Raw genomic sequence first — 27,598 nt, forward strand, 5'->3', positions numbered from 1 at the left:
GGTTTGAGAAGCCCATCTACGAGCTCACGCAGCGCCGTCGGTGGTGCCGCCCGTCATGGGGGCAGCCGTTGTACTCGCACCTCGAGCCGGCGGCAAATTTTGAGCTCCAACTAAGTTTGGCATAATTTATTTAGCTTCACCTTCACTTGTTGTTTCATGCAAACCGAGATACCGTAGCGTGAAGTCGTTTTATAAGCCCGTGCTAAAATAAACTAGAAGCCGGACGAAATCAGTTTTTTTTTTTTTTGTTTTGCTTCACCGGTGAAGTCGTTTTGGCAGAAACTATGCCAAACGGGGCTTAAATTTTTGAGCTACTACCTCTTCCAGCACATCTATACCCAGAGCGCGGCAGCTGTCCTGAGCAGGGGCATGAGCTGGCCAGCGAGGTGGAGCGACATGACCCTGTCGGAGCCGCCGATGAGCTTGCCGCCGATGAAGACGGCAGGGACGGCGGACAACCTTCTCCCGCCGAGCATCTTGAGCAGCGCGCGCTCCAACTCCTTTCCACTGGGGTCGCTGTCCAGTTCGTGCACCAGCGGGTTCACGCCCAGGTCAGCCATCAGCTGCGTCACCGTGTGGGACATGGTGCAGGAACTCAGCGTGAACACCACCACCGCACGCTTCGACGCCAGCTTCATCACCCTAGATAGAATCATAAGCAGAGAAGAAAAATTTACTGACACATAAAGAGTTCTATATATTTTCTCCATCCTGAAATATAAGCCATTTTAATTTGTTCTAAGTCAAATTATTCTAAATTTGATCAAATTCATAGAAAAGAGTAATAATATTTTGAATATCAAATAAGAATAATTAGATCCTGAAATATATTTTCATAATTTACTTATTTGATGTGTTAGATATTAATAATATTCTTCTCTATAAATGTGATCAAACTAGCCTATCAACCCATGTGATTAGAATTAATATGAAAATAAAGGTTATAAATAATAATTAGAATTATCTATCTCACGTCCTCTTTCATCTATTAAATATTCTAACACATACTCCAAATACAAATTTATCATTATTTAGTTGCGATAGATTTTATTATTAGACCTCCATATGTGTTTGATATACTTTTTTAAGTATTTTTCTAGAATTTCTAGAATTTTTCTATTTTTTTAAGTGTCCACCTATGATTTTTTGTGGCTTCACGTGGAGGCTTAAAAGGAGCCAAAGGAGCCTCCAATTAGAAATAGTAAGATTTAGACTACTTTGACTTAGACAAAGCAAAATGCCGTATATTTTAGGGCGGAGGGAGTATGTTGCACAAGAATCCAGTTTGAACTAACGGCACGTAATCTCAGGTTTGTGATGAGTAAAAGCTGACAATACTCAGATGCATCAGATATTAATTAACCCATATTGTTTCTTTCACAAAGCACACCTACAATACAACAGGGGTATGAGGCTTTGAAAACCAATCAGGGATATGGAATAATAGAGGATATCAGAAAAAGGTTTGTGGTGATCATAAAAATTCACAATTAACGCAGGGTATGCATGGGGCTTTAGAAAAACTTAAGGGCATGGAATAGAAGGTATCAGAAAATGGGAAGTGGCACAAATTTTGCCAAAGATCAGCGCGAGGAGAGCCATTGAGTACATACCTGGTATATGCATCATATTTATTCATATGTTCCCCCTCCATGTTTCCTAGAACTCCTCCAGGTTGACCATTTGATATGTCATCTTCCCATGGCATTTTCCCTAGAACTCCTGCAGATTGGTCATTTGGCAAGTCATCTTCCGATATCATTTTTCCTAGAACTCCTCGAGGTTGATCATTTGATAAGTCATCTTCACATGGCATTTTTCCTAGAACTCCTCCACGTTGATCATTTGACAAGTCATCATCCCCTGGCATTTTTCCTACAACTCCTCCAGGTTGACCATTTGACAAGGCATCATCCCCTGGCATATTTCCTAGAGCTCCTGCAGGTTGATCATTTGGCAAGTCATCTTCCCATGGCATTTTTCCTAGAACTCCTCCACGTTGATCATTTGACAAGTCATCATCCCCTAGCATTTTTCCTACAACTCCTGCAGGTTGATCATTTGACAAGTCTTCCTTGCTGACTGCATGTAGTATCTTCACGACATCATCTCGCTCATTTGAAAGCCTCATCTCATGGATCCAGTTCTTCTTTAAAGGATCATATTCTCCATCAACTCGATCAAACCTTTTCATCTTGAAGCTTGCAAGACAGACAATTTCTGATGGAACAGCTGCTACCCTTTGTATTTCCAGTGTTTCCAAGTGTTTCAGGCATCCGATCTCCTCCGGCAATTGTACAGTGACGTTGCATCTGACCTGCAAGTATCTCAAGAACAGCAGTCCACCTATTCCCGTGAGGGGGAAACTTTTCTCTCCATTATCAACCAGGACATGTAAGATCATAACACGAACAAGCTTAAAATTCGCAAGTGAAGGCATGCAGTTCAATAGTCCCATAAAACTGAGTGATCGAATTTCAGATCTTGCCATACTTTCCGGTATAGTTGCATATGTTGCACTGCCGAAGTGGAGTGACAGCCGGCGAATCTTTTCAGTGAGTGCTACTGTCGACTGAGAATAATCGATGACAGTGATGAAATTATCTTCCATGGACTTGCATGTTATAAACTCAAATACCGTAGGGTGCACTACATAGTGCAACCCCTTTTTGTTACGGTTGATATCCATCCGTTGGATCAGGCCCAAACTTACGAGCTCATCGAAATAGCTGCTGGCAACTTCTACAATGTCATCCTCTTCCTTTGCACAGATAAAATCTTCGGCTATCCACTGCTTCACTAAATCTTCCTTCAGAATAAAGTAGTTCTCAGGGTATACACTAAGATACAGAAGACATGTCTTCAAACAATGAGGGAGACTACTGTAGCAGAGATTCAGTACTTGCTTCAGAATTTCCACTGAAGTTGGATTTGTTCTCAAATTTTCAAGCAGAAAGTTCTGTATGTATTCCCATTGATGTCCTGCTTCCGGTTTGCTTGATACAAGTGTAGCTATGCAGATAATGGCTAGGGGTAAACCACCACATTTTTCTGTGATCTCATCTGAAACATCATGAAACTTTTGTGGACATTCTTTTCCAGAGCCAAAAACTGTTGTAACAAATAACTCTGTAGAGTGACCATGACTGAGCGATTTCATCTTGAAAATATTCTCAGGGTCATAACTGCAACATGCCAGGGCTACTTCCTTAAGTGTTGTTGTTGTGACTATTCTGCTGCAACAATTACCCTCCGGAAAAGCACGGCTAACTGTATCCCATACCGATACAGCCCATAAGTCATCGATTATAATGAAGTACCTGACATATTTCCTTACACATTAACATGTTTTTGCAACCAGAAATAGAATAAAATCAGTTAATACCAGAGAGTTTCTACAATAATAAATAAAAGGCTTTTTCTAGTATAAAGAGTGAAGTGGGCGAGAGGTCATATGTTGATTGTGTGGTCTCCACAATTAGAACAGCTACAGGGAACTGTTGAATTATAAGATATTGAATGTATATACATGTGACTTTTTATCTTCAATAAATACCTTTTGACAGCGATAAAAGTAAGAAATGTCTAAAATATTTTCAGCTCATGAATATTATTACAAACCAGTCTGTAAGAAGAACGAATCCTATTTCCAACAATTGAAAATGAACAACTACTCCATTATGTTTATCAAAACCGAAACATGGATGTCAATTTGTAAGATCAATTAATGAAACTTGAGTCTATTAATTTTCCATAATCCAACCAATGAAGGAAGAGCTTGCACAGAAAATAACTTGCGGTCACGTACGGAAGCGTCAACTTATGAAACAACAGATACTGCAAAATTTAGTAAGGTGATATATAGGGCCAAGCTGAGAATAATAAAAAAAACCTCTTATCTTGGAGATGCTTGGTGATATCGTGAATGAGGTCTGGCACTCGGCAAGCTTCCGGCAGTTGTTGGTTTGGGCGGACTTGTAGGAGTATGCTTCTGAGAATCATCCTCATATTAGGCTTTTTCGATGCCTTCACGAACGCGCGGCATTCGAACTGATGATCTTCCCCCAAAGTACGCCATAGTTCTTGGGCAAGCGTGCTCTTGCCGACTCCTTCGACACCAAGAATGGACACAACCTTGAGCTGCAGCTCTTTTTCATCGTCACCCTTTGGCTTCAGCCACGTGACAATCTCAGCTCTTGGGCCTTCCATGCCGACAGGGGCGACAGTATTATGGTCCTCATCAGAGGCCATTTGCTGCCGAAGACGGTGGCTTGCAGCAGTTTTTGTTGCAGCTAATTGAGGACGACTTGTGATCAGGACGTGTTCAAGATTGAACCTGTGGTACCGTTCCATCACCTCCTCCACACGAGTCCTGAATCCTGAGACCTCGTCGACCCATGCCGTCTTCTTCCTGGCGTCTGAATTGGCATGGACGACGAACAGGTCGACACAGTCCTCCATGTCGTAGGACAACTCTCGGGCGTCTCTCATCCAGTAAGTCACAGTGAGTGGAGGGTCGTGTACCTCTGATAGCTCCGCCAGCTTGGTGCCTATGGTGGCAACACCGTCCCTGAGCTGCCGGATGGTCTGTGCCTCGTCTTCATCAGCACGCAGCAGGAGCTCGTTGAGCTTCCGAAGGATGGAGCCCATGGCACCTGTCGATGCGCAATTCAGAACTTGCATTTTTATCTCTTCTCTCTGTAATGAAAGAAGAGGGCACAGGCACATATATATATACACTGAACTTTTTCATCTCATATATTATCATCTATATATAAGGATAAAATCTTGTTGTGAATCTGAAAAACCAGAAACCTATTGACAAGGACAGAAACATTTCTGTATGATGTAAAAAGAAAACAATGGACAAAGGACAAGTGCACCAGAAAATTTTGTGGACAAGAGCAAAGGCCAAAGGGAAAATGATTTTGCATGTCGCCTGCTGGCTGGCGTGCCCGCGGGGACAATGTTCAGCAGCTTAGTTTCTTACAGTAGGTGCATATATTATGGTCACCTCTGATGTCAGTTTTAATGGGGAGTGTCATCGCACAATTACTAATTAAGGTGAATTAGGTAATAACAGTCCTCTAACATCTCATGATACTCTCTCTTCTCTCTCTTCACAATAACTCTACCATATCAGCAAATTTAATGCGCACTAGCCTATCAACCCGTGCTCCGCACGGGCTAATTAGAATTAATATAAGAAATAAGACTTATAGCTAATAATTACACTACTACAAAATAGGCTTTTCTTCTAGGCCATTTGTCCCGGTTACCTTTGGGCCCGGGACAAAAAGTGGCTTTTATCCCGGGTCCAACGGCTAGCCGGGCCAACACGGGGGACAGGGGCTTTTTGTCCCGGGTGGAGCCACCAACCCGGACAAAAGGCCCCCCTTTTGTCCCGGTTGGTGGCTCCACCCGGGACAAAAAGGCCCAACCCTTTTATCCCGGGTGGTAACACCAACCGGGACAAAAGGGTGACCCTTTTGTCCCGGTTGGTGTTGCCACCCGGGACAAAAGACCCTTTTTGTCCCGGTTGGTGTTACCAACCCGGACAAAAGACCCCTCCACGTGATAGTTCAAAAGGAAATTATTCTATACTGAGTCACGTGTACTACTTAGGTGAGTTGGTAAGGAAACCATGTGCTAGGCAAGAGGTCTTGGGATCGAATCCCGTGGTGTGCAAAAATTTTTTTAACGGCAGGCACCTTTTGTCCCGGTTCTGCCACCCGGGACAAAAGCCTCGAGGCTTTTGTCCCGGAAGCCTTGTCCCGGTTCCAAAACCGGGACAAAAGGCAGTTTGGAACCGGGACAAAAGGCCTATTTTGTAGTAGTGTTATGATTATCTATCTCACGCCCTCTTCCATCTATTAAATATTCAAACACATGCTCTAAAATACATATTTATCATGAGCTCTATTACAACTAGAGGGTACTTTCAGGTACTTTTCCTTTAGAACTTTTCCTGATCGTTGATATATGAAAAAATAAATTAAATCAATATTCGGTCCCACTCTTTTTGGTACTTAGTCCCACATTTTTGTACTACCAGGTGCTTTAGTCTAGGTACTTTCTATCTTGACCACCGTATGATTCTATCAAATGGATGGCTCTCATTTTTTTCAATCATTGTGACATTTCTCATTTATCATTATCTAATTGCAAAAGATTTTATTTTACATCACACCTCCATGTATGTTTGATATATATTTAATTGAACCATTTATTTGTGAACTAATATTCTTATTATCTCTTCTATCATATATGAATATATGATGATACGTATCGTGGGTAGTATTTTGTATAAATAATAATATAAATAATATATTAATAATGATAGAAATAGTAATTTAGAATTTTATACTGGTGTACTTAATATTTTATTATAACTATATATTTTAGATCCAGATTTTGAGGTTACTTTAACTTTAATAATGACATAATTGGATAATTTATATGCAAATTTTGGGGGCTATTTGCATTATTTTGTAATGGCATAGGAGGGTAATTTATACGAAGATTAGGGGGTTACTTTAGATTTTATTTATAATAGCAGATGTGGATAATTTATTAGAAAAGATAATAAATCCAATCTGTATCCTACATCGAGAGGCCTCTCGATTCAAGCTAAATCGAGAGCCCCTCCCCATTACAGCACGAAACAACAAAGGGGAAGGGAGAGGTAACAAAGAGGAAGAAGAAAGTAACAAATCAACCAAATCCGAAGACCTCTTGAACTCCGGCAATGGCGGGCGGGAGGTGGGCGGAGCGGTCGGCGGCGGGTCACCGCCGGCCATGGGCGGCGGTGGAGGCCGGCGGGGTTAGGGATTTGGGTTTCCGGGTTGGGGGTGAGGTTCCATTGCCGGCGGGTATAGAGGAATGGCCGCCGGCCGGGCGGTGGAGGACGGCGGTTGGGCGGGGCCAGCGGCGGGGGAACTTGGCAGCGGGGTAGGGGAGGTCAGCGGCGGCGGCATGAAGGAGGGCAGGGTAGGGGAGGCGGTCCTCGCCGGCGTCGGAGGCGACGCCGGCGAGGGGGAGGTCGGCGGCGGGATGGGGGCGGAGGAAGCCAGTAGCAAGGTCGGGCGGAGAGACGATAGGGATGGAGGAAGGCGATGTTGCTGTATGAGGCGGAGGGGGTCTCGACGGATTCTTATCCGGAGACCCCTCTCCGTGTAGATGCCTCCTAAATCTAATGGCTATTATAATTAGAGTTGTCAGATTGATGACCGGATGTTTCTGAATTTTTTGAAAATTTCTCTATTTTTGTAGAGTATCCACTTGTGATCTTAGATGACTTCACGTGAAGGCTTGAAAGAAGCCTCCAATTAATAATAGTAACACTTCCATTCAAATTGGCTTAAGATGGAAGAAGATATCCAGACTCCGGAGTGGAGCAGGATTTCTCCGTCGGGGCAGGACAAAGCTGCCAAGGGGAATATGGAGGAGAGCGCTGTGTCGGCACGCAGTCACCACTTGTTGCTCAGAACGCGGGCGATCGGAGCCCGGCCGTGGGATCGGACAAGGAAAGATGCATGGACGGCCGGCGCTTTCACCGTCTGCGTCGTAAAGGATCAGGGCGCAGGCGAAGGTCTCGAGGAGGAGTCTTTGCTAACCCCAAGACGCCAGCTAAATCGTCGTCTGAATCTGACACCAATTGGCACGGCCAAAGCTAGCTAGGGAGGAGTTGGCCGGGAGGGGATGGTGCCTGCCGTCGTGGGCGCCGCGGTGGGCGCCGTGCTGAGCGCCGCGACGCAGAACGTGGCGGAGCGGGTGGCCAAGCTCGTCGACAGGAGATGCGAGCTGTGGCGCGGTTTCCCCAGCGACATCGACTTCATCAGGAGGGAGATGCTCATGATCGCCGGAGCCGAGGAGGATCACCACCGGTCCGCTGGGAAGGGCGGCGACACCACGATCAGCGCCGTGAAGCGCGTTTCCATGGAGGAGATGCGCGACCTGGCGCGCGACATCGAGGACTGCCTCGATCGGGTCCTGCGCCACGCTGCCCAAGGATCGTCGTCGCCGCTCCTCTGGGCGGTCGCCGGCGGCGGCGGCGGCCCTGCACTTGCGACCGAGGTCAAGCGACTCAAGGAGCGGCTGAGGGCCGCGCATCAACGGAAGGCCGACTACAACGTCGACGACGACGACGGCGGCTGCCAGCAACTGGTCGCCGCCACCACGATTACTACTCGGGTCGTCGGACCCGTGGGCATCGACGAGCCCAAGAGGGAGCTCCTCGAGCTGCTGCTCCGCGGCGTCGAGGGCCGGCGGCCGGAGCAACTCACCGTGATCTCCATCGTCGGCTTCAGCGGCTCCGGGAAGACCACGCTCGCGGCGGCACTGTTTGGATGCCCCGACGTCGTCCGCCAATTCCCCTGCCGAGCCTGGGTTGTGGCATCTGAACACAGCAGTAGCAGCAAGGGGTTCCTCGCGGCACTGCTGGAGAAGCTTCGTCCGGGAGACCCAGCCAGTGGCGGCGATGTCCAGCAGCTCCAGGACGCCATCACAAACCACCTCAATACTAAGAGGTGACGATGATTAGTCATTCTTCCTATTTTTCAGATAATCATCTTTAACTTTCTGTTTTTTTTAAAAAAAATTGAATGTGAAGTCATCACTCATCAGTTCAAAATAGAAAAAAGTCTAAATTACTCTCTTGAACTATAGCCAAAGTCTGTATAACCCCTTAAACTATAGCTTGGTTCAATTTTTTTGAAAGAAGAAACTTGGTTCAATTTATCCCCTAAAGTATGCCAATGAGTTTATTTCACCCCTTAATACAATTTGTCTTTTTCATTTCTCCTTACACAAGTTGAATTTGAACTTCAAATTTTGCAGGGGAGTAGTGGACATCACAATGCATATTAACAAAGTTTTATGTAATTTTTCATCATTGTTTTTCATATATATTGAACTCCAATCATTAATTTATTATTAAATATCCTAACTTATCAAAATAATGATAAAAAATTATAATTTATTTTTTACCATGTGTTATGATGTGTACTATCATCTTGTAAAAATTCAACTTAAAACTTCATCTACGTGTAGAGAAATGAAAAGGACAAATTGAACTAACTGGCGTAGTTTGGAGGGTAAATTGAAAAGTTATAGTTTAGGGGGTTATGCAGACTTTGGCTATAGTTGAGGGGAGTAATGTAGCCAGTGTTAATAATTTCAAAAATATTTTTTTGATGAAATTCTTAAATATATTGTTATTATTTCACAAATTAAAGTTACAATACCTTAATGCGCGCAAGCATGTGCATCCAACCAAGATTTTATAGCTTCAAAACTCAAAGTACTGCAATGGATTGAATGCTGCTATTTCTTCGATTCCCAATCTAGCTTAATTATTTCTTGCTCGCAAACATACCCAATTCCTCCTTCAAGTGAATGATGATAATGGTATTAACAATTCAGTTTATCAATATCCATCTGCTAGGTACCTCATTGTATTAGATGATATTGAGGAGGAACAGTGGGACTGTATAAAATCAACCCTCCCGGAAAGGACAGATAGCAGAATAATAGTGACCACAAGAATTCAAGCACTAGCTGAAGCCTGCTGCAACCATGGTAGCAATGGCTATGTCTACAGCATGAGATCTCTTGATGAGAAGCATTCAAAGGAGCTGCTGCAAGCTGTACTGAGGAGAGATTTACCTGGGTATGAGCAGAGTTCGACACTGATCGTGAATAAATGTGATGGCCACCCACTCGCTCTTTTTAGCGTGGCCAATTATTTGCAGAAGAAAAGTAAGTTCACAGAAACCGACTGCAAAAACTTTTGGAGTGATCTAGGTTCTCACATGGCGAAGGAGTATGCCTTCAGAAATCTACAACAAGTTCTTCTGAATAACTACAGAAGCTTGCCTGGCCATCCTGTCGATCTCAAGACCTGTTTACTGTATGTCTGTGTGTTCCCAAATGGCCATCCCATCAGGAAGAGCACTCTGATGAGGAGATGGTTAGCCGAAGGATACATAAAGGATGCGGACCCAGGCAAAGCTCTTCTGGTTGCAGATAGAAGCTTGGATGAACTAGTAGACCGGAACATCATGAAGCCAATCGACCCAAGCAAGAACGCAAAACTGAAAACGTGCCGAGCTCATGGCATCATGCACGAGTTCATGCTGCACATGTCCATGTCTGCAAAGTTCATCACATCTCTTGGTGATCCACAGAGAAGCAATTACCGTCACCTCTTTATGGATGGACGCCCTGCAACTTCCAGTGGCAGGGTATCAAACGTGAATCATCGTCACACAAGCACTACACATGGAGGGAGAGGGAAGCCTGACGATGAGAAACTGCGCGCTCATTCTCTGACGATCTGTGGGAGTGCAGGAGAAGCTGTTGTGGATTTTGCCAACTGTTGTGAGCTGCTTCGAGTCTTGGATCTGGAAGAGTGCAAGGATTTGAAGGACGATCATTTGGACGGCATACACAATCTGTGGCATCTGAAGTATCTAAGTCTCGGGGCCGCCATTAGCCGCCTTCCAAGAAAAATTGAGAAACTGCATTGCTTGGAGACACTTGATATGAGGAATGCCATGGTAGAAATAATATTGCCTGTGGAAGTCTTAAAGCTGCCCTACCTAGCTCACATATTGGGAAAGTTCAAGCTTGGGAAGAGGGACTGGAAAATGAGCGAATCATGCAAGTTCTTGCTGAAAGAGAGCAACTTGCAGACTCTAGCAGGATTTGTGATAGACAACAACCCTGGTTTTCCCATGCTAATGGTTCGTATGAAGAAGTTGAGAAATGTTAAGATCTGGTGCCATGAAGATGATAGTAATAGTCTAGCTCTAGCTGAACTTTCGACAGGTATCAAGAAGTTTGTTGAGGATGAATTGGACACAAGTATCGGTGCCCGCTTTCTATCCCTACATCTCGGGAATTCCTCGGTGAACATCCTGTATTCTCTGGAGAATTCGTTTGGCTACCTCAGCTCCCTGAAACTACATGGGGCACTGAGAGGGCTGACTCAGTTTGCTACATCGCTATGTGGTCTCACCGAGTTGTGCCTTTCATCGACTAATAGTCTGATGAGCACTGAGATACTAAACCTGCGCAAGTTGATCCACTTGGAGTACCTGAAACTGGTGAGAGTCAGCCTTGGAGGCTTTATCATCAGAAGACAGGATTTCCCAAGACTGCTACGCCTATGCCTCGTGCAGAGTCCAGCCCTCCCTACAACTGAAGAAGGATCCTTACGGAATCTCATCTCACTTCAGCTTCTCAGTGAAGATCTAGGTGACGTATGTGGCATCGAAACCGGAAGGCATGAACACCTCCAGGAAGTTGCTCTTGATTCTAAGATGAACAAGGAAGCAAAAAGGGTTTGGGAAGATGCAGCTAAGAAGCACCCAAGGAGGCCAAGGGTTTTGTACCTCAAAAGGGTTGATCCGCAGGGAATGGGTTCCATGGTGAAATATGTTGCTGCCAGGGAACCTGAACATGAGACAGAATGTTCCGTCATGCAGGAGATGATGAATGATCAGGAGTTACCTGCTGCCCAAGAGAACAGAGTTGAGGTCTGTCCGAATTCTAAAAACTCTAATGTTTGTGGTCTGAAACATGGAAAGCGATTGCAAAGTGCTGGTGTTCATGGGAAGATTAAAGAACCCAATCATCAGATTGGCGACAAAGATGATGGGGAAGACAAAAACTTTCATCAGAGACATAAAAGATTTTCAGGATATCAGAAGGCAGGGGTTGTGATCAAGGAAACAGCTCTAGACATCTCTAAGAATACTGTGACAAACACTGCGATTAGAGCTGTAGATAACTGTCGTCAGATGGGGAAGCGTAAGGTGGATGAGATTCCTGAGAATGCATATGAGTGGCAAGAGAGAGAATTGGCTTTGAAGTTAGGCCCGTTAGCCAACACTATCGCTTCACCACCAAGCTCAGTGCCAGGAGCCCCGGAATGAATAACGGTGGCGGCGGCATGCCCGGCGGGGTGAGGCGATGAGCCGTCAGCCATCGCTGATGGGGTCTCCGTCGATCATCGGGGGCTGGGATGAAGCTTGGAGTGAAGATCCAAATCCAATTGTTCAAATACATTGACATCTATCCACCTAACTAAATGGCATTCAAGAGAAGTCATCTTGATTATTATTAAATTACTCTACTTATGTTTATCTTTTATCATTGTGACTTCAAGGCAATACAAGTCCACGCTTCTACTGTTCGTCGTTTAAGTTGAATGTTGAAACATTACCTTCTTTCTTATTAATCTATCTACTAATCTTTACTTTCTTACACTACTGTAGGACCCTAGTTGATCTTCCTTTTTCTACACTTTATCTCTGCAAAGTATGCAAACATACCCTAGTCCAGTTCAATCTCACTACGGTAATTTAGGGAGGGATTACTGTGTTGCCAACAGCTTTCCTACTGAATCCGTGTTCTTGTCAGATTCGATGTAGAAAAGCAAGGAGTGCCTGCCTATCCCTTTGCCAATTGTTTGGAGATAAATTATAAGGCCTAATTGGTTTGCTTCCAAAATGTTGGCATGCCAAAATATGGACAATGTCACAAATTTTGGCACTCATTTGGTTGAAGGCCAAAAAAGTAGCCAATCTAGCCAAATGCTATTCTAAACTTGCTAAGATTTTGGTAAAATTTTTTTTGGCATGCCCATAATTTGGTATCCAACCAAGCAGTGACATGACAAGTTTGAGGTAGCAATAATTGATCATGATTCAAGGCAAGGCATGACCCAACAGTGCATCTGAATGGGTTTCTGAAGAATTGATTCAATCTTTTGATCTGAAACATGAATTTGATCGAAGGAACAGAGTGACAATCTCATCCACAACCTTAAAACTCATGGCGATCCTCAAAGTGTCAACAGCCATCTGCTGTAGCCCTTCCTTTCTCATGTATAAATATGTAGAGTAGACAATATCGAATCAACAATCAATTCCAAGGCATGATGAATTACTGTTACTAGCAAGCGAATATTTCTGGAGTGGTGAGTTTACAGCAACTTCGCAGATGAATTGCCACTGCGGCGAGCTAGGAAAAATAGCCATAAGAGCATGTAGTGCTAACAAAACTTAATTGCTCTGATGGCCACAAACCTATTAGGCAACTACATGTCTACATCAGCAGAAGACAAACATGCTCTTGTCAGAGGAAATCAACCTTCGTGCAGAAGATGTCCCGACAATCCGCTCTAACTGCAAGTTAGCAACAAATCAGTTCACTCCAAGGATAACTACCATGCTCGTGGAACTCTTGCATATGGACTTCCAAAATGTAAAACTTAAGAAATTGGATATATACAAGAGCTACCAATCTATTATGAGAGAACTGCACGCAGAACAAGTAGAACGCCGTTGAGTACTAACTAAAATTAGGTAAGACAGATTTTCAAACATTGGCTCAAAAACCAAAACCTTGTGATGATTTTCCTCTTGAATTCAGACTGAGATACTGTGAGTACAGCATTAAATTAAATTTGTTCATTCTGCTAATTGAATAACTGAACTGCATGGTGCGATGGAACACAAAGTGCATGAGATGAATGTTTCTGCAGAGTATGAAATTAATAGCAACAAGATTACAGTTTCCGTGATGGAACCAAACTATGTGAAACTGCAACTCACCTTAAGAAGGTCCAGACGAGAAAAAAGGACATTGCACTTCCGGTTTTCTGATTCGCCTAGCATATTTACAAGCTGAAAGGAAGGTACAAACCCGAAAGGCATTAAATTTCAAACCTTCACCATAAAACTTGAGACGACGCATATCGAATGGCAATTAATCAATACCTCTGGATAAAATTCTTTTCTCCCTGGCAATGAATAAATTAGCAAATGATTTGTACCCCTGATCTGCATGTTAAGAAATAATGATGAATATCCTAGAAAATTAACACAAAAATAACAGGAACTGTGCAGGATAACAAGTAATGCTCCAGGCATTTTTTACCTTATATCGGTGGTAGAAGTGAGATCTCTCACTATAAAGCAAGATCTTTTTCTTGCCCTCAAAAAACCAGAGTCTTGACCGAGATATGTCTTGTTGTGATGTAGCCCTGATTTGGGTGTAGATTGAGACAGTTACCACTTGTCTTAAGAATAAGAGCAGGTATTTTAAATTGAACTAATAAAATAATCTATAAAAAGAAGGAAGATCTACTCACTCTCCAATTCGACAAAAAGACGCTTCCTTAGATTTTAAGAAATTGCTTATTCGAATATATTCAAAGTACGAACTAACGAAGAGCAGCAATCCTCCCTGCATTACACTAGACAATCAGCGAACTTTGGAAGAGATAGTCATTATAGGAGCATGGACATTATCAAATTTTACAGGAGAATGGTGCATGCGGAGCATTAAAAGAAGTAATGCTCCAAGTCTCCTACAACATTTTTCAGAAGTATCAAACACAACTAACTGTGGCAACTTTGCAAATACCGAAGCAATACCTCATCCAAGTCCTGAATCTTTGGATATACCTGTAGCACATAATACAATATATATAAAGAACATACATATTAACAATATATAAATCACATTATATGAAATAGACTACAAAAAGTGGTGAAATGAAAATTATAATTTTCTACAGTAACCCAAAGACTTTCAAGGCGGGCCACACCTACAGCCAGCACACCAAGAAGCATAGCTCAGCTAGCCCAGCTGAGTATGCTAGTCTAACTGCTTGCTACTTAGAAATTAAGTCAGTCAAGTTGATAAGTTAGCTGGCTTAATTATCAAGATAGATCGATTTGATAGGATGTTTGTAGAATTTGAACAAACCTCAGTTCGCTTCGAACTGCACAAAGTTGCTCAGATTATTCTGTAACTAGTAAATCCTTTCATTATAAGAAATGTACTATTTGAACTAATGCCAGTACAATGGCAGATATCCTATACAAGCATAAAGAACAGACCTTGTTGCAGAAATAATCAAAGCGGGCATCATCAGCTTCGGCAATAGAAGATGCATCGAACCGTTCATACACCTGTTTAGAATTTGCGCATGGAAAAAGACTTGATTAGTAAAGCAGAATAATTTGGTAAATAAGATACGAAATTATGCATGAACTTTAGTATACTACAACTTGGGAGGATTCTGAATCCATGGCGTTAAAACCTTGTTTATATAAAAATATCTGTGTAAAATGTTTCATTCACTACATATGCAACATCATGACATAATCAAGACAGATAAGAGCATTCAGCTCACCTGCCGCGCTTCAAGTTGTATTTTGGGAAGAACACCTGCATATTCGGTCACCATTTTAATCTGGGAAAAATTGTAAAACTATGAGCTCAACAATATAGGAGTCACCTATACACCCTAGAGGGAAAAACAAAGGAAACAGTTTGACTCAGTGATTCAAGAATGGCATATACCTTTCCTTCATAATTGAAGCATAATCCATTAAATAAAGCATTAATCTCTGCATAACATGGCAAACAATTGAAATTTGAAATGTACATAGGTCTATTAATAAACAAGTGGACAACTATGCAACAGATGTAAAGGGAACGTCTGCATAGCACCATTAAATTATTAACCTATTAACTAATCAATGCAATTCCCATGCATAATTAGTCGCTTTGAGCATCTCTGTTCTCTCTACATTACTGAAAAAAAAGAGGGGGGAGCTCAATCCATACCTGGTGTAAGATATGAGCTTAACAGTATTGTCTGCCGATAGTACTGTGCATGCTGATCCAAGTACCTTGAACATCAATGTACAAGCTTAACTAATATGGACATAGTTTGAGAGCATATACAGATAATAAATAATAAATTGCCATGACAACTGACTGTCCATAATACAGAGTTGATGTTATCATATCGTGAACAACTGAACATAAAAGTATTCAAGGAAACAGAGCTACCATGGCCTAATTCGCATCACATTGGTTCCATGTTCTTTTGATGGCAAATGATTAAGTTGCTCAAAGACAGCCTCCAGATGCGCCCAGTTCTACATTCATGCATAAACTGTCATTTGTACCAAAAGTTATCACCAAATAAGTAGAAAAATATATAAACCTTGAAGTTTACCTGCATAGATATCACATCTGCATGATCAACAACCACTATCTGCATACAAACAATTGTTTAGAAATAAATAAACAAGGATAAAGGAGAAATACCAGGACAAAATACAGTATTCCGTTCCTATATATAAGTCTATGTTGAAATACTATTTTTTGCAATAGTTCTGATCTAATACATTAGCAACCTGCAAGGTACAATACTCTGAGTACTTCTGATGAAGGATGCGATATTGTTTTTTTTTTCACGTGAATCTGATTGTGGACATATATTTATGGTTCAACAAAAATACTAGTATCTAGTAATGAGTGTCGAATAGATCATATGTTCAAAGGAACTTACTTCAATTGATGATAGGAAATCAAAATCCTTCTCCTTGCCATGTTCTCCTCCATCAATTTTCTGACAACAGAAAAGCATAAAGTATAAATAATAGAACTATAACTACATGTCCTACATGTAAAATTGGCATTTAACAACAAAACAAAAGACAGCACTGATCAATTTTTGACTGCTATACAGCTAAATTATATGTTGTGGTATACGGAAGATTTCAGATGGACTTCTCTGGCTATTTGAATCCCAAACAAATTTTCTGACCTATCAATTAGGCCTTTCCTTTTTGTTTCCTTCGACTAGCGTGAGCAATTTGGCAAATAAGGAAGATGGTCCATTGAGAGGAAGTTTCCTAATAAGCTGACATCATTTTTTTTTTTGCTGGATCATCTCATTTGCAGGGTCATAACCTCAGTATCCTAGCAATTTCCTTATACTTTTCAAGAGTACATAAAGTTCTTGACCACAAGGGTAATAGGTCATCCCAGAATAAGAGTAATGTACAGCTGCTGGACATAAGTACAGGAAACAAAGTCTTATGAAGAACTGTCGTTTAAAAAAAATACTTACACGTTTAAGTGCTAAAGGAGATGCAACAATGATATCAGAAGAATAGAAGTTACTGTACAGCTTGATAGATTTCCTGCAAAAGAATAATTCGACATTAACTATTAAGACGTTCTTCTTAATCAATGTGCTAGGAACAATTAATTTGATCTTATGTTCTCAGGAACACTACTTTATCTGTTTCTGAAACAACATTTTGGTTATTTAAAATGGCATCTAGTTATATTCTCTCTATTTCAAAATATAAAGCATGGTATGACACATGGCAGCCAACAAACTAAATTTTGAGCATAAATTTCTCTTATAATATATTTACTGATAGTGATAATTTCATGTTCATAAGGACACACTACAAATATGATGATTTTTTAAATAAATAATACCTACATAACGTTACATTAATTTGTTGATCAAAGTTCACAAATTTTGATCTCAAAATGTGTGTGTAGCCGTGTACCAAGAAACAGAGTATTAATCTGTTTACATGCAAAGTTCTCAAAATAGAGATCAAATTATCATAACATTGCAAGAGAAAAAGTATGCTTGTTTCGTAGAAGGTATAGATTCAGCGAAGTCCAGGCAAATGAATGACTATCGAACATTGTAATGATGAAAATAAGATTATGAAATGAGCAGATTTCCAACAGAGGACTAAGATAAAAGCTTCTGCTGATTGAAACTTTAAGTGGGAACATAGTGAAATATAGAGTTATATATACACAACTCAATATCCATTGAAATCCAAACTTTCACTTGCAGTCATGTGATAGTAAAAGGACGAAAAACCAGTTTAACTATATGTGGAAAGTGGTGAGACAAACTGAATTCTGAATCTGCAATTTTATTATAAGAAAATTAATTAATCTTAATTATTATATACCATACTTACTTCGTTAATTTTATGCCAAAAAGAAAGTGATCATCAATATCTCCAGAAAAAAGAAGGTCAAAGTCTGCAGGTTTTGTGCTATGTTCAGGCACATCCATTTCATCATCTGATTCACCAAACTCCTTTTTAAATGGTCCCATGGCATTCTGCAGAAGAGAGAAAGATATTCACTTAGTTCCAGAAACAAAAACATATAAGAGCAGGCTATAGATGTATATAACAGTATCAGCAGATAGCAATATAGTATACAATATTATGCAGGATCAAATGTCTGTAAAGGGCAGTTTAGAATTCATTTTACAAATTTGTTTCGTATCTCAAAGAAAACAGAACCCAAATCATTGCATATATAAATATAAGAATAATGAAATTCTACCTTTTGTTGCAACGGGGAAAGCTGGATCAATCTCTTCACAATGCGTCGTGCAAATTTTTTGAACGGTAACAAGAAAAGAACCTATATTTAGACAAAAGAAATGAGAATAAATATGAGGGTAGCTTAAGACTGGATTTATGGTACAGGAATGAATGCTATATATTGAGTTGCATGCACCGACCAATTCAACCCAAAAGCTTAAGCTGATGGGGAGAGGTGGGCAATTCACTTATATTCCAACACTCCCCCTCACGTGGAGGCTCCCTCAGGCCTCAGACGTGGAATAGGAGCGAGCAACAATTATTTTATTTAAATTGCGCTAACCAGGATTCGAACTCGAGACCTCTAGCTTTGATACCATATGAGATATAAGTGAATTGCCCACCTCTCCCCATCAGCTTCAATATGGTATCAAAGCCAGAGGTCTCGAGTTCGAATCCTGGTTAGCGCAATTTAAATAAAATAATTGTTGCTCGCTCCTATTCCACGTCTGAGGCTTGAGGGAGCCTCCACGTGAGGGGGAGTGTTGGAATATAAGTGAATTGCCCACCTCTCCCCATCAACTTAAGCTTTTGGGTTGAATTGGTGGGCAATTCACTTATATTCCAACACTATATGACCCCCATCGGATAGCATGCCAGCTAGGTGTACATACATCGAGTCATAATAAATTAATAAGTGCCATTTTTGGCAAAGACATGACCTCCAAAACACAAATTTGACTACTAATATTTGCAAATATATTTATGAGCATAGCAAACGTTTGTTGCTGTCAAACATTTGACACAAATATACCTGTATCAATTTTCAAATACTGGACTCAAAACAGAAAATGTAATTAGTAATCAAAATCTGCATATCCAAAACGATTGTTATTTTATATGGAGTGCAATTGCACCCCCACAATTATTTATGGACAATAAATTTCTATAACGTGCAGTGCCCGATTAATACTATTCACTTAGATGTGCCAACACAAATCACAAAGAAAATGTTGTAAAATAACTGCAGCATAGCACACTAAAAAACAACTAAAAGAATCTAGTAATGGAGTCTCAGTTGATGTCTCAACCTAGCAGATGCTCAATATTTCAACATTCTTGATGTGATATACCTTTGGGCGCGTAAAACCCTGATCAAGGTATGTATTATCATCCGAAATGTCTCTGTTGGCATCATTCCTAAGCTTAGCGTCATTTCTAATGACAACATCTCGTGTCCTATGAACATGATTCAACTGCAGAAGTAGTAAGCTTTGCAGATTAGCCAGCACCATAAGAGATTCAAGAATAATAACGTGATAAAAAAGAGAGTAAAACTTACAGCATGCATAATATATGCATCCATAGTACTGGAATCCACACCATTACGTTTCAGATAAAATGGCTTCTTATTACAATGCATTATGTCACGATAACTATTACCTGCAGTAATTCATTAAGAACAAATTATATCTAACACAGCGAAAATGGAAAGTATACCATACATCATACTGGAGTGAAAATTTGGCAAGATACAGCCCTTACTTGGCTGTTTCATTACTGTCTACGAGAATGTTAGGTTGTGAATTAACTGAAAATCCTAAAACTGTATCAATAACCCTTATTTTCATTGAATATGATTAGGATAAGGATTGAATAGGCATACACTATGAATAAACTTCACTCTTTAGGATTTAGAATAACTAGAAGTGCTTTATTGTTCCATATACAAAAATTAACACAAATGCCCCAGGGTAAGAAGAATATTTGAATAACAGTATAAAGAAGTCACCAAGCAACAGCTGATTCATGCTAGGTTCTAGACAAACCAACCAGAGGCGTTATATCAAAGAGATAATTTGTATGGTTGCTGAGATCGGCGAATAGCTGCATTGAATCAGTAAGGTTGACAAGGATGTATGACCAATTAAGACTGGACTCAGGCGACTTAAGCTCAACACATCTAACTAATAAATTAGCAGAATTGAATTCGCCATGTGGCCAAGCATATAACTTGTGGTTTGTTCCACATAGGGATTTTTGGGTGACTACAGTAGCATATGGTGACTGCTATCTCAAACACAGCATATCTGAATCAATCATTTGCTGTGAAGGGAGGACGAAAACCAAAGAAAGATATTGTAAAATTTCAGCCTAGGTCGATTGTTAAAATGATGGTATTTTGGCAGGGCCTGAGGTCCTTCGTGGTCTTGTGAAATCTGATCATTTATCCCCTAAAACAAGAGATATTCTTAATACCACTTGTTTTGAAACCTTTTATGTGATATCTATGTTTCTACATAGGCACACATATTTTATGTTCTAATGTTCAATGGATTAGTTGATGAGACATATTAATCATGTAAAAGAAAATTTTTAACCGTGTGCACTGGATATATGAAGTTATGATGCAACTACATGTACAATTAGTATTGCCAGGACCTACCAAAAAATCTTATAATAGGAACCTTCATTCGATCTAGTCAATATTATCTGTTATTAAATAACATACAATGCAGAAATTATGAAGGTAAAGTGCTTTAAAGCCACCAATCTGAAGCAGCCATAAGGGTTTGTTTGGGAGAGGTCCAGCTCCAAGAATTTGTGGAGCTGGGTCAGTGGGATGGACTGAGGGTGGGTGTCCCAGTGATCCGCATTGTCTCATTTTAGACTACTACGTAGGCTATGTGAGTCGGAGCTCTCTGCTCTCCCAAACAGACCATAAGTATCATTCTAGAAAAGAACGAGGACCTTCACAGCTACAATCAGGCAGAGTTGCTGTTTATTGCAATAAAGGGAACTGAGGCACACATTTATTATTCTAATATTGCTGTGCCCTATCACAAAATCTGATAATTGAAACCTTTATTCGCTAGGCTAAGATAACTGTTATAGTGTTATTAATAATATATTGTCCAGAAATGGATAGGGCAAACTGCTACCAATGCCAAACTCAGCAGTCATTAAGGCCTGTTTGGGAGAACTCAAAAAAAAAAAAGGGGGGGGGGGGGCGAGACGTCCCCCTGATTTTCATCTTAAGAAGCTTTGCGTGACTCGAACCTGGGCTGGCTCAGCAAACCGCTTCTTTGGCGTGTTCGGCTGACCAGTTGCACCGTGAGAGTGTTGGCTGTTTGGGAGAACTCCAGCTCAACCAATTCTTGGAGCAGGAGCTGAGGGTAGACTGAGGGTTGGTGTTTCAGTGAGCTATATTGTTCTCATTTAAGACTAAGCGCAGAAGCTTAAAACACTTCATTTTAACCTACAACTCTGTATTCTGGGATATTATAGGAGTTGGTGCTCTCCCAAACAGGCCCTAATAAGTATGAAAAATAAGAAAGAACCATGAACTTCGCAGCTGTGATCAAGGCAGACAAGAAAGAGACGCTGTTTACTGCAATAAAAATAACTTACAAAGAGAGAAGAAGCTCATTCGAGAATTTAGATGATTGGAAAGCGTATGTTGCCAATAGTCTCTCAACTTTCCTTTGACATCATGAAGATGATCATCACAACCTTCCTAAAAGAACAAAGCATCGAGGTTGCCCGTAAAATTAATCATCCCAGAACTTGTCGTATACAATAGGTAAGATAACCAATCACAAAGCTATTCGAATGATTTAGCATTTATTAGACAAACCAAAATGAACAAGAGCAATATTTTAGCTGGTCTCGTGCTTAACAAAATTTGCATGACTTCACAATACATGTACCATAAAAATATTAAGGAATCACAGAAATCAGTGTAGCTTGATACACAAACAATGATCGATGTTTCCTCCCCAAAACATTTATTTCCAGTTCCTCAGCTCCAGCTTGTAAGATGAGTGATAGATAGTAGAGGAAGTGTATAAAAAGTGCACAAAATGTAAAGGCATTATCAAAGTAACTCCCTTCTGAAAAAACATTAGTAGGTGGCCCTATAGGCTTTATAACAGGCACTGCCATTAGGCATAGTTGTTTTTCTCATACAGCATTAGGCATAGCTATTACTCCAGGGAGATATAGTATTGGTCCTTGGAACATACTATAGCATACCTCAAGACTGGAAAATACACCATCATCTAAAAATATTCAGATGACTAGCATATGAAATCCAAAATACAAGACATAAGGATAAGGACCAACCAAAAATCTACCTGCATTTTTTCACCTGTTCCAACCCATTTGGATCTTGGAATGTCCACAGCAGGCATTTCCCATTTAAATTTAGAGTTCTGCTTTGTCAATGCCTTGACTTCTTCATCTGTTATGACACGGCTTACATGACGATGAAATGAACTGCAAAATAGATAAAGGGGGACAATGGTGAATGAAGTGACAATGGATGCAAGAACAGGAAATCGCCAACAAACAGAAAGGATATGAAACTTCTGTCACATCTCCATACTGATAATCATATATGGAATTGCAAAGGAAAATTGCAATGTAGCTGTATCCTGACAATAAAAATTACGAGGGGTAACCTCCTCTGATCAGTCTAAAAAGATAAGTCCTCAGATCAAAATGGCTATAAAATGAAGTGCTGCTGATCATCTTGTTACTACTGATATAAGGACAATACAAAAAAACTATACAGATTGTATACTACGAAAAAAGAGAAATGAAGTAAACAGGTGACATTATTAAGTTAACATTCTGAATGCAAACATGGAACCATAATACTCCATAAAGGTGATAGATACTGAACAAATTAAATGCAAAAAGCCTTATATGTGCATCACTAACCATGAAGTCTCTGTTTCATCGAAACAATCGTTTCCCTTGTTTACCGTATCACCTGGATCGTCACCACTAGGAGCGCCTAGCTCATCTTCTGTGTCATCTTCATCACTCTGCGCTAGGCCTTGAAAGCCTCCATTGGATTTTTTCTCATGCTGAACAGTCTCCGCCGCTCTGGGTTCAGTATCTACAGTTTCAGCTGCACACGGTGCCCGTTTTCAGTAGGAACGAGCGCAAGCACTACTTTGTAGCAGGAAGCAAAGGAAAAGAATCCAATTCGAGAAGAACAGACCGTCATCGTGCTCCGGCAGTTGGGGATTCCCCTCCCGTAACTCGGCTCCCTGCTTCGCGGACCTTGGCCTCTTTGGCCGGCTCTTGGCTCCTGCGATTGCAGCAGCAGCAGCAGCAGCAAACAAGGAGGACGGAGAGCACGTTAAGACAACTCGGATAGATAGATAGAAGCAGCTGGCGCCGCATTGGTTGGGGGCAGGGTTTCCGTACCTCGAGCGGCGGCGGAAGGCATGGGCTTGCGCTTCCCCATCCTGCCGTGAGTATGGCGGCGGCGGCAAAGGGTGGAGGAGAGGGTTGCAGCCTCCCTGGCTCCTCCAAGGTTCGAGCTTTCGAGGCCGGGGGGCGGGCGGCACACGGCAGAGGCGGAAGGGTTCGTGTTCGGGATGGGGTGCCTTGGATTGGAGCAGGCGAGGCGAGCGGCGGCGGCGGCGGCGGCGAGCGCTGATGAATGATAATGGAGGGAGAGGGGACAGGGTAGAGGAGCGTGAAGGAGGGGTGGGCCGTGGGCTGTTGTCTTCAAGTTATGGGCCCATTGCGAAGCCCTTAGGCCGATAGGGGATTTGGGCCTTTTAGGTTGGTGGTCTAAGTGCTTTCTGCTTTTGGGCCAGCCTGCTTGTTCTGAAAACTATCTTGAACCCCCTCAAAAAAAAAAATCTGAAAGTAGCATAAGAATTATCCTTTTTCTGCAAAACTTCGTAATAATAGTAAGTCGTATAAGGGTCAAAACTTTGGAGACTATATTTTAAATTTCTAAACTATTGGAATTTACTATTTTGGAATGAAACTTTAGTATTTTTATAAGAACATTTTTTTTTTTGGGAAAGGAGGCATTATCTGCTTTTATTAATCTCACACCCAAATTAGAAGTACAGCTACTTTGGGACTATTGCATTCTACAAGCTTCTTCAGATTTCACCAACATCCCAGGGATAGGTAGAGGAAAGCTCAAAATGTAACAACAAATTATGAATTTTAATTGCAGGTGTAAGTGCAACCTACATACAGCTTAGGACAACACTCAGCTAGCTAGTAGCATGCTATAAGCCTATAATACACATAATTTTGAACAACTTAAGCCCAGTTTGGACCCTCCCAGCTCATTGTAAGCTGTAGTTGCTGGGGAAGCCCTCTCATATCCTTTTATAAGCTGGGTGCTTGGATAGTTGAAAATTGGATCATACACTGGCCATAAGCTACAGTGTTGTTTCAAGACAACTCACACAGTTAGCTAGCACCGTGCTGTAATGCAATGCAATAAACTAATCCTACCAGGCCTATATATACATATAAGCATTCTTCATATCTTGCTTTCTCGTCATCTCCTTCATTACACAAACGAGCACACAACAGCTTTTCACATGTAAGTAATCTTACAGGGATGACTATTAAGGGTATTATATATTTATTTATTTTTGTGAGTTCTTGGTAAAGCGCCAAAGTAAACCTCCGATAATATTGTTTATGGAGTGAGAAGCCATTGGAACTATAATGCTCGACGAAGCTATGGTTCCTATACCATAGGCGAAGCCAACAAATGTTGCCCTGGAAACATAAAAATATGTGTAAGAACATATCTGAAGCTTGTCACCATGTTATTTATGTGGATAGCAGGAAATGATAAATTAAATTTTCCCATCACACATATGTGAAAATACTGCAGAAAAGTACATACCAGATTGCAAATGAATATTTCCTGCCATTTCCCAAGTGAAGAACACCAAAAATGGTTCCGATTATAAGGGCACTAATCCAGTTCGATCCCAAGATAGGCATCAGTGCCCCTCGAAAGAGCAACTCCTGTTATAAGTATATGTAAAGTTTTTTATTCATCAAACCAGTGTTCTTAAGAAATATTTTTGAATCGATGTGCTCACCTCACTTATCCCAGGGAGACAAGCAACAACAATGTAGTCCAAAGGCTCTAGCAAAGTAAGGATCTAATGGGAGAAAAGAAAATAATTGTGTGTATTTCAATAAAGATATTTGCAGTATCTAAAAGATGTAGAGTAAGCTTGGCAGGGTTGCAGTCCAAAAATGACATCAGTAGAAGACATCGCACTCTAATTGTTGTAGAATGAAAAGAGAACCTAGAATCCTACACCTGCATGTCTGGATTGGTAGCTGCAAATATGCAAAATTGATGGGAGTGAAGAATAAGTTGATGAAAGACTGCATGCTATGCTGAGTTCTTTTCGTCGGACAAATATATATAATGGGTTCTTCTGGTGCAGGCAGTCAAAAACATTCTTTGTTTCATTAGGATAACAGATTAGAACATAGAATTTGTGAAACAACTACATCTTTCAGTGTTTAACAGAATGCTTCTCATTATGATGAACCTCTATGAGATATTAGAACTATGTTCCTTATTGGCATTCAGCAAGTCAAAATGTGAAACCATTAACTCCAACAAATGAGACAACTATCTTCAAACTTCAAAGGATGTACACAGTTACATACTTGTGTATTTGCGGCTTCACTGGAATCTCTGAAATCTGACCATGTTTGTAGCAGAATGTATCTGCTAGAGGAGATTACAATTACAAGCCCTGCTACCAACTCGAGATGCCATGTTTCAAACTTGACTGCAGAAAAGCAAGTTAGTTACTACACTACAAGGCATTTCGCCAAGTCAGCAATATTACATTAATCTCCTTTATTCGCAAAGATGAAAAAAAAAACTCACATGAAACATCTGTAGGATCAGAAATTGGCCATCCATTTAAAGATGCAAGGTGTGATGCCTGCAGTAGACAATCGGTCATTTTTATCATATGAAATTCAGGCAAAAAAAAAGTAAGGAATCTGGATTCCTAAAGAGTTCAGGATACTGCAAAACTACAGTGTTTACCTGGCGAAGCAGAAGCCCTCCAGCAAGCAGCAAGCCTGATGTGAGAGTGCATGCCTGAAGAACAGCACTCCTTGGGGCACCTGAAATTTGATCATCAGTAGCAGCAACATCCTCGCTATTGACCTCGAGGCTTGTGCTGGCGCTTCCACCACCGCCTGAAGAAGCTTCCTCACTTGTCAACAGTGAATCTTTTGACTTCTTCTGAAACTTTCTCCTTTCCCTCTTAATACTCTTTGTCGCAAATGTTATGACCGCCTTCAATATGAAATAACGTCTGTATGTCATATGCATACATCGAGAGGTACTAAGAGTCAGTCACGTTGCAGAACAGTACTTACATTGTGTCGGCCAGAACACTTATGTTTCCATGTGGAAACCGGGCTTTGCCATTTCCAACCTAATCAAGTATCATCTGGCCATGTAAGGATACCAGAATGATATAAGCAATAGTTTCTAAAAAAAGAATGATGTGTAAAGACATTTGCACATGCCAAGACATACAGTAAAACACATGCCAAGAATATCTATAGACACAGAAAAAAGTAAAGACTCTATGTGACTACGTTCATCGTCCTTAACTCAGACATGAATATAAATTGTCTGTACTATTGCAGTTGTACCAAAGATGTCATTTTGATTCCATCGAGATCAATTTTAAAGTAAGGCCCTTGCAGTAATGATTCCTCCAGTTTCTGCAGTAACTTTTTAAGATTTTAGTCCCTTAGGTTTCAATTAACATGTTCTTTTTCATTGGTGGGTCTCCCTTTCCAACAATAAGGCAATAACTGTTGTGTGTGTGTGTATGTGTGTGTGTGTGTTTCTTTTTGTAGCGAAACCAACAACTGCTGTGGTTGAAGAAATGGAAACATCGTCCCAAGAACAAGTGGGTGACTGATGAATTCAAAGCATCATCTAACATTTCGTTAGAGGGCAACAAAATGAATGGGCTGACATCACCAACGGATATAATCCAATCTCCAAAATGGCAAAGGAAAAATCTAGGTATTTTCACACCAAGGCCATAGGCCGTGGAGAATGAAATCTCGCACGACCTAAGCTATCGGATGTAGGTAGAAAATTAGTGGGACCAAGTACACGGGAAGATGGATGACAAAACGCACCTTTGGAGGGGAGTGGGAGTGCGGTCGCTGCGACTGCGAGCGTCATCCACAGCGGCTGGACGGACACGGGCAGGAAGCTGTGCAGAGAACCGGGGCTCCGAGCTGTGGATTGCTGGGGAAGAAGAGTATAATGGAGCGGCGAAGATTTCAGTTTTACCACCCCATCTTTTCATCAGCACAACTGAAAAGGCAAGGGGAGCAGGCAAGAACTATCTCTATCTCCTCTCCTCTCTGATTTTGTGTGGTCGCTGAGAGAGGAGACACGGCGGCGAGCGGCGAGCGGCGAGCGGCGAGCATGGGCCATGGGCTGTTGCGTACAACCCATGGGCCATAGCCCACGATATGGATACAAGGCCCAATATGGAATGGCTGACATCGTAATTGCAGTAACTGCACTTGAAGTCTTCAAGCTCCCCCTCCAATCAGTG

At 41.2% G+C, this 27,598-nt stretch overlaps 4 protein-coding genes across 4 annotated transcripts; 1 reads left to right on the forward strand and 3 right to left on the reverse strand.

Annotated features, from left to right (window-relative positions):
- Positions 1-332: 332 nt before the first annotated feature.
- Positions 333-666, reverse strand: LOC120695824 (putative glutaredoxin-C14). The gene has a single exon (XM_039979057.1). The coding sequence runs from the start codon at positions 654-656 to the stop codon at positions 333-335; it is 324 nt and encodes a 107-aa protein (XP_039834991.1). The 5' UTR covers positions 657-666.
- A 711-nt stretch (positions 667-1,377) lies between these two features.
- On the reverse strand, positions 1,378-4,681 carry LOC120659241 (disease resistance protein RGA5-like). The gene is made up of 3 exons (XM_039937318.1): positions 3,893-4,681; positions 1,614-3,320; positions 1,378-1,390 (listed from the first exon to the last, which is right to left on the reverse strand). The coding sequence occupies exons 1-3, from the start codon at positions 4,648-4,650 to the stop codon at positions 1,378-1,380; spliced, it is 2,478 nt and encodes an 825-aa protein (XP_039793252.1). The 5' UTR covers positions 4,651-4,681.
- Positions 4,682-7,691: 3,010 nt separating this feature from the next.
- LOC120660389 (disease resistance protein RGA4-like) lies at positions 7,692-12,209 on the forward strand. Its single transcript, XM_039938906.1, has 2 exons — positions 7,692-8,528; positions 9,446-12,209. The coding sequence occupies exons 1-2, from the start codon at positions 7,702-7,704 to the stop codon at positions 11,937-11,939; spliced, it is 3,321 nt and encodes a 1,106-aa protein (XP_039794840.1). The 5' UTR covers positions 7,692-7,701; the 3' UTR covers positions 11,940-12,209.
- Positions 12,210-12,850: 641 nt separating this feature from the next.
- Positions 12,851-27,341, reverse strand: LOC120660395 (U3 small nucleolar RNA-associated protein 25-like). The gene is made up of 28 exons (XM_039938914.1): positions 27,171-27,341; positions 26,388-26,461; positions 26,050-26,304; positions 25,885-25,942; positions 24,871-25,783; positions 23,409-24,740; positions 23,200-23,289; positions 22,914-23,106; positions 22,325-22,466; positions 21,600-21,705; positions 19,531-19,631; positions 19,322-19,444; positions 18,208-18,288; positions 17,832-17,977; positions 16,946-17,018; positions 16,382-16,441; positions 16,046-16,084; positions 15,877-15,965; positions 15,649-15,713; positions 15,382-15,428; positions 15,212-15,271; positions 14,916-14,987; positions 14,448-14,477; positions 14,162-14,256; positions 13,948-14,053; positions 13,788-13,850; positions 13,623-13,694; positions 12,851-13,193 (listed from the first exon to the last, which is right to left on the reverse strand). The coding sequence occupies exons 6-28, from the start codon at positions 23,446-23,448 to the stop codon at positions 13,119-13,121; spliced, it is 1,968 nt and encodes a 655-aa protein (XP_039794848.1). The 5' UTR covers positions 23,449-24,740; positions 24,871-25,783; positions 25,885-25,942; positions 26,050-26,304; positions 26,388-26,461; positions 27,171-27,341; the 3' UTR covers positions 12,851-13,118.
- Positions 27,342-27,598: the final 257 nt, after the last annotated feature.

Source organism: Panicum virgatum, chromosome 2K (assembly GCF_016808335.1).
Source record: "Panicum virgatum strain AP13 chromosome 2K, P.virgatum_v5, whole genome shotgun sequence".
Classification (NCBI taxonomy): domain Eukaryota; kingdom Viridiplantae; phylum Streptophyta; class Magnoliopsida; order Poales; family Poaceae; genus Panicum; species Panicum virgatum.